The following is a 12,702-nucleotide window of genomic DNA, read 5'->3' as shown; positions in this document are numbered from 1 at the left end:
ATGACACTTTTTGCTCCTTCGAAGATTTAAATCCTCAGAAAAACTAAACAGGGTCGCTGAGTCAGAACAGACTTAACAGCACTGAACAACAACAATCATTCTATGTTTGGACCTGAATTTTCCAAAGGTCATTTTGGGCTTAGAAGTGACTCATCAAGATAACCCACTAGTCTCTGTGTGTTTTAAAAGGGAAATTAGAAAAGGTACCATCTCAGAGGGGCACAGTCTCTTCACGGTTGTTGGGTTAGATGGTAGAAACCCAACTCTCAAGTGGGCACCTTTGCATATTCCATAAATTGTACAGTCATATGCAGGTTTGTGACTCGTATCTGTCTCAGAACTTTTTTTTTTAATCAGTGTACTTATTTAGTCATTTATTAATGTTTAAAGTCATTTATTAAGCTACAATTTTTATATACATTCTCAGATTCAATCCGGTAAATGTATGTATATTTTACCAGAACTGATTTATTCTCCAAATATACAAACAAATCATTCTCTTTTATGGAAAATGTTCCTTTTACTTTCTTTGACTGCTTATCTAGGAATACTTGCTTTGACAGGCCCTGATCAGTACTTATATGCCCTTTACACTTACAGCAACCTGATCGATCACTTATTTGATTTTGTGTATGTTCCTGTGTGTTTTTAAAAATAGGGTCCTAGATAAGCACTGGACTGCTAATCACAAGGTCAGCGGTTCAAACCCACCAGGTGCTCTTTGAAAACCCTATACAGGGTCTCTATGAGTCAGAACCGGCTCAATAGCACTTAACAACAAAACAAAAATGTTTAATATCTTATTTATCAGCTATCCTTAAGTGGATTAAATCTTAATACACAAAAGAGCTATCTAACTGGAGGACAGAAATTATTCTTTTGGCAGAAGCTATTTGTTGTAGTTATGCAGAGCAAAACCCCAAACTTACTGCCATCAAAGCAATTCCGAATCACAGGGACCCTACATAGGGCTTCTAAGACCAAATCTTTACAGGAGCAAACAGCCTTTTTCCTCCCCAGGATCAGCTGCTGTGTTTGGAACCAGCAACCTTCAGTTAGCAGCCCAATCCCTAAGCCACAGCACCACAAGGGTTCCTTTGTGTGTTGTTGTTGTTATGTGCCGTGGGGTCAGTTCTCCTTTGTGCAGTGCCTTCAAACTATTCCTTACTGCTAAGAACTCTGCTTTATTCTTGTCGTTATCTGCCTGTGAGTCACTTCTGACTCATAGCAACCCTGTATGGGGATTCCCAGTTGTGGCTGTTGAGGTCTGAACTGCTGACCTTGTAGTCCAGAGTATTATCCTGCAGTGCCACAACTCTGCTAGGAAATGCTATTTTGTGAGATATCTAGTTCTAGCCTCCTCCTTTGAGGTTTAATACCTGAATTACAATTGTATTCACTGCTTTCTATTAATATCTTTCGTATGAAACGCTGAAACTCAACTACATTTGAAAGCTCACTCTTCATTTGTGTTAATTCTGTTGTTTTCCAAAAGTATTATATAAAATACTTTGATCAGTAAAATAAGCAAACCAGAGTATATTCATTAACTAAAAAAAGAGAAGTTCCTTGCAGCTTCTTTAATTAAGCTTACTGAAACCAAAGCTACTGCTGCCAAGTCTGCTTCAACTCATCAAGGCAATACAGAACAGAACAGAACTGCTCCACAGTTTCTAAGGCAGTCAATCACAAGGGAAGCAGACTGCTGTATCTTTCTCCCAAACTGAAACCCAGCTTTTTGTTTGCAGCAGAGAGCTTTAACATTGTGCCACCAGGGCTTCCTTAATTACACTTAATATATATAAGATACATGTTGTTGTTAAGTGCCATCAAGTCAGCTGCAACTCACAGTAGACCCTATACAGGGTTTCTGAGGAGCCTCTGGGGGGCTTGAACCACCGACCTTGCGGTTAGCAGTCCAATACTTATCGTGCAGCACCACACTAGAACTATGTTGTTGTTGAGTGCCCTTAGTGGTTCCGTCTCATAATGACTCTGTATAGGGTTTCCAAAGAATGGCTGGTGGGTTTGCATCGAGGGGACTATAGATGCATATAAAGACATATATATATTTATTTACTTTTATATAGAAAAGTTCACTATTTTAGGATGTAGCAAAATTTTAAATCACATAATTTTAACACAACTTACTTTAAAATATCTGTCCTGACAAGAATTAGGCTTATAGTATGCCAAAACATAGAAAAAGCTAACAGGAGATCTGCTTTTTAAACTATATACAAACTTACAATCAAGAAACCAATCATATGAATATATTTAAATATATGTCATCCTTGGAAAACTTACTCTGTAACAAATATAATTTCTTTCATTAATTTACATTGTAAATTTCTTTAAAATAGCTTTCATTTAGATAAAGAAAATACCAGTATAAGCATATTTCCTCTCCAATAAGTATGGCACTGTGGGATAAAGCCCAGGACCCTAGGGGTCCATTCGAATCATAAGGTTCAAACTCACCGACCACTCCTTGGAGACCCTATAAAGGGTCCCTATGAGTAAGAACCAACTCAACCACACTTAACAACAACAACAACAAAGTAAATCAATAATATATTTAATGGATATTTCTTTCTCAAATTAATACTATCTAGTTGCATAACGAAAAATGTAAACATTACTAATCCGTGCGTGTAGAAAAAGATACTATTTAATTGCCCATTATTAGGTAACCAAACTAATAAAAATGGGGATTAGATTCAACCTAAGTCTACTCCTTACCCTCCAGCCTAGAGCAACATATACCTCTTTACAAGACTAAACAGAGAGCAATGTATTCATTTTTACCTGGTATTACATGTATTTTAGACTAACAGAAGCCCCTATCAGTAAGCTGTTATCCATTGTCAAAACATCCCTCCAAAAAAATACTGATGAATACTTACAGTTCTTACATTATTTTCACATTTGGATGTCTCCAAGTATATTTTAATGGACCATAACAAGAGAGATATAGTTTTTCACCGTACCTTATTATACTAATAATCTCTTTTAATTACTCTTTAGGAGTAATTAAAAATATAACTAAAGCAGCATCTTTGCATAACTTAGCTTGATAGTCATACAAAAGGCAATAGACTGATTCCACAGAATGAAAGAATGAAAATATAAACTTCCCAATACACTTAATAGAATGAAAAACAATGGAATTTTCCCAAAAACTTTTGAAGCACCCTCTTATTAACAACTCCTAGTCAATTTTCCATGTTTACCTTGCTATGGAAACTAGATAACAATTTATAACTCAGGAAAATTATTTATTGAATAATTTTAGTGACCACATATTGATATATGAACTAGTTTATGTTTTAAACATTATTTCTAAAAATGTTTCTGGAAGTCTTACCATGAGCTGTGTAGTTTGTACAGTTAACTGGTTCCTGAGTGGCATCATTTATTTTTGGATCTTTACAAATATACATAAGAAAAAGTTAAGGAAATATGAACTACATTTTAACACAAAACATTGCCTTGTTTTAAAATACCTCATATTCTGTACTCATGTTGAATTTACATTTAGAGTCTGCTAGTTTGTCCAAATCAACAAGCACAATTGAAAATACAACTTTAGTGTCACTAAATACCTGAGCTTTAACTTATTAATGTTGTTTTTGTTGTTAAGTGCTGTCGAGTCGACTCCGACCCATAGCAACCCAAAATAGGGTTTCTGAGGAGCAGCTGGTGGGTTTGAACTGTGGACCTTGTGGTTTGCAGTCCCGTGCTGTTCCTATAGTGGTCATACCAGGAATCCATGGGAAAACCATATTAACTTGGAGGAGCCCAAGGGCTAATGGTTAAGTGATCAGTGTTAACCTGTGTTCAATTTGAATCTCCCAGTGTCTCACAGAGAAAAGACTTGTTATCTCCAGTAAAAATTACAGTGTTGGAATTCTTATGGGGACACTTCCTGCCTTGTCATAAAGGGTTGTTATGAGTCAGAATCAACTGACAGTAACAGATTTGGTTTTCATGCTAACCTGTCTGTTTCTCAAAATCACCCTGGCAATTTTTGCCAAGAAAAACACTTCCCTAACACATGAGTCCTGGAGTCCTGGTATGGCACTGTGAGTTAATGTGCTACACTGCAAAGTCAGTTTGAACCACAAGGTCAGCGGTTCAAGCTCACCAGCTGCTCTTTGGAAACCCTATAAAGGGTTGCTATGGGTCAGAACTGACTCAACAGCACTTTAACAACAACAGATCAGTCCTGGTACAAAGCCATAGGATAAGCAGTTGATCTCAGGGTCGATGAACCACAGGGTTAGTGATTCAAACTCATGAGCCGCTCCCTGGAAACCCTATGCATGGTCACTATGAGGTGGAACCAACTCTGTGGCTTATGTAGCACTCTAGGATAAGCACTCAACTATGAACCACACCCCCACCAGCCACTCCTAGAAAACACTGTTTTGGTTAAGTGTTTTCAAGTCCTTGGTTCCAACTCAGAGAGAGTCTACAGAGGATTTCAGAGGCTGTAAATCTTTGCAGGAGCAGAAAGCCTTATCTTTCTCCCACAAAGCAGCTAGTGGGCTTGAAATGCCTATCAATCTTGTAGTTAGCAGTTCAGTAGTTACCCTACAGAGTCACAGCACTCCCTGAAAGCATTACTTTGTTGTTAAGGGCCTTGGAGCTGGTTCCAGCTCATAGCGACCCTAATAGGGGTTTGGAGTAGTAGCTGGTGAGTTTGAACCCACAACGTTGAGGTTAGCAGTCCAGTACTTATCCTACAGCGCCACACCAGGACTCCAAAAACAGTATTATTACAGGGTCGCTAAAAGTCGGAACAGACTCGAGGACACCCTGATTCTCAAACTTGAAGCATAATGGTAGTTAATAAGCTGAGGTATTTTACTGTAAAACTCAAATAATGGCTACCTTTTCAAAATACACATAGAAATACTATGAGATTGTTTTGTTAATCTTAAATTTCCTCATAGAATCCTTCTTAAATCTCAGGATACAGTATTTGCTTGTCTGTTCTACAACTGGTGTAAAACAATTTCTAATTTTGTACAAAAATAGCTATTTTCATTTGAATAAAACTCCCATTGCGTTTTGTCCCTGCTGCGTGACAACAGGCTGATCCATTGAACCACTTCAGTTTCCAGTTTCCTATCAGTAAATACACAGCTGACAAATTTAGCTCATACTGCGTATAAGGCACTGCTGTTTTACTTGTACCAACTCATTTAAACATCACAACGACCCTTCACATTGGTACTGTTATTTTCCCCATGAGAAAACGGAGATGAAATAATTTGCCCAAGTTCACAAAATAAAGTAGGAATTTAGCCCCTGTAAATCTCGTATATCTCGAAGTTTGAGGATTATATCGGAAATTAAGGCGACACAAAAGGGCTACATTACTTCGTCTTCCCCCAAGTCGGAAAACTTTTCTAGAGTAGAACCTGGGGCTTAGCAGTGCCTGGAACACTCAGAAAGCACCTGTATATCAGCAGTGCCTGGAACAAAGCCTGGCACATTCACCATTTGTACTATTGTTGAATAGGCCCACCAGTTAAAAAAGAAAGGCGGGGGCAATAAAATCCCGAGAAAATCATGGGGTGGTTTGTGCCCTTCTCACTACACATCACTCTCCACATTCCAAAGTTTCTCGATCATTACAGGCCAGGGGTCACCTTCAGGACAGCCCTTGCCCGTGTTAAGGTCTGTGACCCACTCGAGATCCAAAATCTACCGCCCTCACAGTCCCCACTCCATAGGGAGGTTCCCCATAGAGGATATTGTCCCACTTTGAGATCTTCGCACTTAAGCGTCTCCTCGCCCCCGGCGACGGCGGTGGCAGCAGCCCCCCAAGGTCCAGGGGTGACTGACACGAACCACAGCACACCCAGGAGGTGGGCGGCTAAAGCCTCCGGAGAAGAATCCGAAGGCCAGGGCGCCGCCATACTGGGACCCGGCGCATCCCCCATAACTTCCGGTTCCGCCTACGACTAGGATGAGGGCGGGAGGTTCTTAAAGGGGCCGGTTCCACCCTCCACCTTCCTCGCTGCTTTCCCTCCACCGTTGCAGGTGAAATCTCTTAGAAGAGTTTTTTTAGAAAATGCGCATCTCGGGTCTCCTCTCTCGGGACTCTTCTCCCGCCACTCGCCTCCAGCAAGGAATTTCCCTACTAACACTTGGAAGGAGCTAAAGGCAAGGTTGGTTTTTGAGGGCAGGAAAGAAAACGTCCTGAAGGAGTCAGCTGCCGCCTCTTCACCACACCTCACTCTCGAGTTAACCCGTCTACGATTTTGTTGTCCTCCAGAAGTGCCTGCGGTGCAAAATGCAGTATTTACATCATCTCGTTTTGTTGTGATAAGGTTTACAGATATGAAATCGACTGAAATTCGTTAAAAGTACAGCCCTTTGTTACTGTGATTAAGCTGGAGCAAAAGACACATTCACCAGATTCTGTAACCTTTGTCTCCTCAATACTTTAGAGGACCCTAATGATGCCGTGGAGCTCTGGTAGCGTAGTGGTTACGAATCGGGCTGCGAACCTTAAGGTCAGCGGTTCGAAACTACCAGCCGCTCCGCGGGAGAAAGATGAGGCTTTCTACTCCCGTAAGGATTTACACCCTCGGAAACCCTGTACAGGGTCGCTATGGGTCGGAACCGACTCGACGGCACTTAACAACAACAACAACAATGATGCCATGAGTTAAGCGTTGGGATGCTAACTGCAAGGTCAGCGGTTCAAACCCACCAGCCTATCTTCCGACGCAACAGGAGGCTGGCTGTTCCTAGACAGATGGCAGTTTCAGAAACCTTATACAGGGTCGCACTGAGTCTCAACCAACTAACAATAATTCAAAATCGACAGGGTGACAGTAGAAGGAACCCTGGGGTGGCATAATTATGCTCTTGGCTACTAACTGAAAGGTTTGAACTCACAAGCTAATTCTGGGTGAAAGATATAGCAGAATTTTTACATTAGAAAATGAAGTGAAGATTTACATTAGAAAAGACCTGTAAGAGACCAAAGAATTTACAACCACTCTGAGTGAAAAATTGAGAACTGTTTGCTCCAGATCTTTTAAGTTTTAAATTCTAAAGATGTGTGATGGAAATATCTTTTATAATGAAAAAATGCATGTGTACTTTAAGTGAAAGTTTAATCCTTTTATATAAAATTGTAAAACCACTTTAATTTCAGTGGTAACTTTCATCCACACCCTTGTTTTGTGCTAGCCTGTTGATTCCAACTCATAGGGCCCTATATGACAGGATAGAATTGTTCCATAGAGGTCTTATAGGCTGTAAACTCCAGGAGAACAGATGTGAGGAAGAATTCGTGGTTTTGCAGCTCAGCATTTAACCAGAGCTGCTTTCATCCACATAAGCACTAATTTGTACAAGATTACATAATGCAATGGTTCTCTAAATATAGGGGTGTCGGGGTGTCACTATTCCCTTGACAACTTGTGAAAATGCCAGTTGATGTACACCACCCTCAGGTTCAGAAGATCTAGGGTGGGCTGGATACTTCTCATTTCCAAGGAGTTCACAGCTTATATTGCAAGCTCAAGGTTCCCAGTTTGAGACCATTGTTCCAATGTATTACAAAAATGAACACTCTGGGTTATCATGAGAAGACATGAAACTGTTTGCAGTGATCAAGTATTGTGACAATATAACTTTGTTTAATAAAACATGTTTGCAGAACTATGTGCTATTTTAAATTAAAATATTTATGCTTGATTAAAGGAAACTCTAAGACACAAGTAACAACAACTGTTTTTTATTAGAGTCGTGGTGTGATGCTGTAGAATAAGCACTGGACCACAAGGTCAGTTTGAACTGCAAGGTCAGTGGTTCAAATCCACCAGCTGCTCCTTAGAAGCTCTATAAGGGTCACTATGAGTCGAAACTGATTTGATGGTACTTAACAACAACAACACTTCTATTAGGAACAGCGCTGCTGGCACTGTAGAATAGTAAGCACTAGACTGCTAACCACAAATATGGTAGTTCAGACCACACCTGCTCCCTGAGAAGAAGATAAGACTTTCTGCTCCTGTAAAGATTTACATCCTTGGAAACTTATACAGGATGGCTATAGGTTGGAACCAACTTGACAGCACCTAACAACAATACCTCTCTGTTCTATTTGGTGACTATGAGTTGGAATCTACATGAAGGCACACAACAAAATGTTTATTAAATAGGATTCTTGTTATTAGGTGCTGTCAAGTCCATTCTTACACATAGTATCCTTATGTACAACAGAATGAACACTGCCCAGTCCTATGCCTTTCTCAGCAATCACAGCAACGTTTGCACCCATTGTAGCCACTGTGTTAATCCATTCCAATGAAAGTCTTCCTCTACTTGACCAAGCATGCTGCCTTCATGATTTCTTGATTCCTCCAGTTAACATATCCAAGGTTCATGGGACTAAGTCACACAAGCCTCATAGCCAAGAAATATCTGGCTGTACTTCTTCTAAGACAAATTTGTTCATTCTTTTAGCAGTTCATGTTATATTCATTATTCTTGACCAACACTAATTTAAAATCAGGGAAAGTGTGTGTCAGTGGTGTATGCTTTCATCACACTTATTCAATCTGTGTGTTCAGCAAATAATTCTGAAAGTCTGGACTATCTGAACAAGAATATGGCATCATGATTGGAGGAAGATTCATTCACAACAAATGACACATCTTTGTTTGTTGATAGTGAAGAGAACTTGGAGCGCTTACTGAGAAAGACCAGTATCTACATTTTTCAGCATGGATTACTCTTCATTATAAAGAAAACAAAACTCCTCACAACAGGAACAGTAAGCAATCATACTAGCAGTAGTCAAGAAATCAAATGACATATTATATTGGTGAATCTGTTGCAAAAGACCTCTTTAAAAAGGTGTTATTTAAAATAAATCAAAAAGCAAAGATGGCACCTTGACGATTAAGGTGCTCCTAAGGAGTCCTGGTGTGGTGCTTTGGGTTAATGTGCCAGACTGCAAAGCCGTTTGAACTGCAAGGTCGGTGGTTTGAGCTCACCAGCTGCTCCTCGGAAATCCTATACAGGGTCTCTATGGGTCAGAACCGACTCGACAGCACTTAACAACAACAATCTAAGCCACATGTACAAGTAACATTGTCTGACTGCTACCTTCACAAGGAGGAGAGAAAATCAGCATCAGCATCACCTGCCAAACTATGATTCTTATGAGCCAGAAGTCAGATATGCCTCTACCTTCCAACCTTTTTATCAATTCCCACACCAATCATGCCTCCTTCTCTCTACCTCTCTGTTGTGCTCAATAATTTGTTATACCATTCACACAGAATGCACAAACCATACTCATGATTTTGGTGTTTATTAATGGAGTCCTGGTGTGGCATTGTGATTAAATGTGCTGGACTATAAAGTCGGTTTGAACTGCAAGGTCAGCCACCCCTTAGAAATGTCATACAAGATCACTATGAGTTGAAACTGACTCAATGGCACTTAACCAGAACAACAAGAAGTTAAGTAATGATGAGATTCAGGTTCAGGAACACTCAGGATCCAGTTCTTCGATCAGGACATCCTCTTCTCTGTCATGCTTGCATGCACGCCTCTCTTTGGTCTTCTGTCCCTCTGTCTAGCCCCTGGTCTGGCCCCTGCCCTGCTTTTAACTCTGACAATTAAGTGCCCAAAAGTATCCCGCTCCATCAAAAAGCCTCCTGCCTGAAAGCATTCAGCTTTCTGCCTCTATGGGCTTGAAAGCTTACTATGCCATCTCTTGTTGGTCTCCTGGTTCTGCTGCCTTTGCTACCAACTCTTCTCTAACATCACTTTTCACCTTCACTCTCAGTGTCCAGTATCACAACTGTCTGTCTCCTGGCTTACGGAGGCGAAACACAGGGTTCTTGAGTTCAAAGGACATGCTTCACTCATAGCTTTTATTTATTGATGGTCATGAGGTTTCCCTTTCTGCCTCTGGAATGGCTCATTTTAAGCATGTTGTTGTTGTTAAGTGCCGTCGAGTCGGTTCCGACCCATAGTGATCCTGAATAGGGTTTCCGAGGCTGTAAATCTTTACAGGAGCAGAAAGCCTCATCTTTCTCCCACGGAGCAGCTGGTAGTTTTGAACTGCTGACCTTGAGGTTCACAGCCCGATTGATTTGTAACCACTACACTTAAGCATAGTGAGATGCGGGGAGAGGGGTGGGGGGACAGGGCCAGACTTGCAGGGTGTACCCTTTGATTGGTTGATGATGCAAAGGAGGGGATTGTAACCATGGCAATGAAATGATATACAATAGGATGAATGTAAAGCTATTGTTCTCCCATGTAAACTAACACATAATTAACAGTAAAACATTAAAAAAAAAGAAGTGTATAGATGGAGGTTATGTCAAGAAAAATATAGATTCATATTTTGATATTTTCCTTTAAGAAAAGATTATGATTTTGGAGCAATAATTTTTTTACTTACCCTCATATCTTCATAGGCTTTAAACCCAGTTCTCCCAAAGCAGACTCTGACTCATGTTGACCCCATATGTATCAAAGCAGATTATGCACCACAGGGTTTTTAATGGCTGAGTTTTGAAAGTAGCTTGACAGGCCTTTCTTCGGAGTCTTTCTTAGTCTAGAAGTTCTGCTGAGACCTGCTCAGCATCCTAGCAATAAGCAAGTCTCTACTGACAGATGGCTAGTGAGTGTGTATGAGGTACACTGGCCAGGAATTGAACTTGGACTCTCACATGGAAGGCAAGAATTTCTATCTTATAGTGAAAAACAGTGACTACATTTTGACTTTTAAAATGTCTTGATTTGATTTTCAAAATACCACCTGAAGAATATCATACAATTAAGGGAAGCAACTTTCTGTTTTGAGTTGATTGAAATTATGATAAAATTGGATATTTTCCTATAGATCAATGTGGAGCTGTAAGATAAGCAATGGACTGCTAACCTCAAGGTTGGTGGTTCAAACCCACCAACTCCTCCTTGGAAACCCTCTACAGGGTCACTATGAATCTGAATCTGAACCGTTGGACTCCTGGTGTGGTATTGTAGTATCAGCATTGGACTGCAAACTACAAGGTCAGCAGTTCAAACCCCCCAGCTACTCCTCAGAAACCCTATCCAGGGTTGTTATGAGTTGGAAAGGGCTTGACAGCACTTAACAACAAAAACAGGAATGCTACTAACCTTTATATCACTTTTCATACAGATTTGAATAATTAACTTCGCGAATGCTTATGTTTTGCTAATTAATCTCTTTACAAAATCTGTAATCAATGATTACATTATCTAGTCCTTTAAAAATAAAAAATAAAAAGTTGATGTGAAGCTGATTCCATTTCATAGAGACTCTGTGTGTTCAGAGGTTGCTTTCTCAGTCGATCCCCAGGTCTCTGAGCTAGACTTAAAATGACAACTTTTTAGTTGGCAGGTGACCCTTTTACACTACTAAAGGACTCTCTTACAGTATATAAACAAAAAATAATAACCTTTCCCCAGGACGGTAAAGAAACTACGGGATTTTGACTCTTTAACTTGTGACCTATTAAATTTTTCCTGTATCTTCTTAATGCCCCTTAATCTATTTTCTCATGGTTCATTAAAATATACAGCCTTATATCCTTAAAAACATACCTTCTAATCACATGATTACTAAATTCTCTAATCTTTGTAGGGAAGCTTGAAAAACCTCAATCCTCGATGTGGTTTCCATGACCAATTTTTTTCTACGTCACAGAAAAAACTCCATAGAAAATTTTTACACAAGTATAGAAATGATTATTTTGACTTCAACATCACCATAACAATGCTTTATTAGATTATCTAGTAGCACTTACCTATGTCACATTCTCATTTAAGACGTATATGCGCGTTCCAAGACTGATCAAGAAGAATTTCCGAGGCATCTGTGGTATGTATGTTTTTAGAGATGACATTGCTTTTTAAAGTGAAAAATGGAGAGCTGTCATAAAGGAGATACTCTGCCTCTTATGAGCAGTAGCAAGAACAGCAGCCTGCCCCAAGACTACCTTTCTTCCTGAAAATCATCGCAAACCAATAATATCCAATTGACTTTAAGGCAAGCAATAAAAGGACTTGAACAGCACAGCACAAGGTGGAACTGGTGCAGAAGCAGTAGGAAAGAGGATTACCAGAGAAGCCTGAAGCTAAGTTTCCTCTGACATTTAAGGGCTCTTTCCATTTTTAAACTTTTGACATGTACCAAATTACACGAACAGTTCTGCCATATTGAGGAAACCAATTGACTCCTGTTTCTATGGTTAAGACAGAAACATTTAGAGATTTAAAAAAAAAAAAAAAGTTTCCTCTTCTCTTGCTGTTGTTAGCTGTCACTGAGTCAGTTCCAACTCATAGCGACCCTGTATAGTTTTTGAGGCTATACATCTTTGTTGGAGGAGAAAACTTCAACTTTCTCCCACAGAGCTGTTGGTGGGCTTATAGTGCTGACTTTGTGGTTCGTAATCCAGTGCTTATCTTACAGAGCCACCGTACTCCATGTTTCTCTCCATAACCTTCCTTTTTAATTTAATGGGCAATTTTTCCCCTGGTGATAGCACTGTTCTTATTAAGTGCGATACAGTTGGTTCTGACTCATAGTGACCCAGTTTAGGGTTTCCAAAGAACAGCTGGTTGGTTGGAACTGCCAACCTTATAGTTAGCAATCCAATGCTTTTCCTATGGCATAACATTAGG

At 39.9% G+C, this 12,702-nt stretch overlaps 1 protein-coding gene across 1 annotated transcript in view; it reads right to left on the bottom strand.

Annotated features, from left to right (window-relative positions):
• Positions 1-5,930, bottom strand: part of LOC102815069 (TM2 domain-containing protein 1-like) — an 81,525-nt gene extending 75,595 nt beyond the window's left edge. Inside the window, exons 1-2 of the mRNA XM_006862481.1 lie at positions 5,767-5,930; positions 3,368-3,441 (exon numbers count right to left, since the gene is read on the bottom strand). Of these exons, the coding sequence (XP_006862543.1) occupies positions 3,368-3,441; positions 5,767-5,930 (238 nt within the window). The remainder of the gene's footprint in view (positions 1-3,367; positions 3,442-5,766) is intronic.
• Positions 5,931-12,702: the final 6,772 nt, after the last annotated feature.

Source organism: Chrysochloris asiatica, unplaced genomic scaffold (genome assembly GCF_000296735.1).
Source record: "Chrysochloris asiatica unplaced genomic scaffold, ChrAsi1.0 scaffold00048, whole genome shotgun sequence".
Lineage (NCBI taxonomy): Eukaryota > Metazoa > Chordata > Mammalia > Afrosoricida > Chrysochloridae > Chrysochloris > Chrysochloris asiatica.
This window is presented reverse-complemented; position numbering and strand designations above follow the sequence as displayed.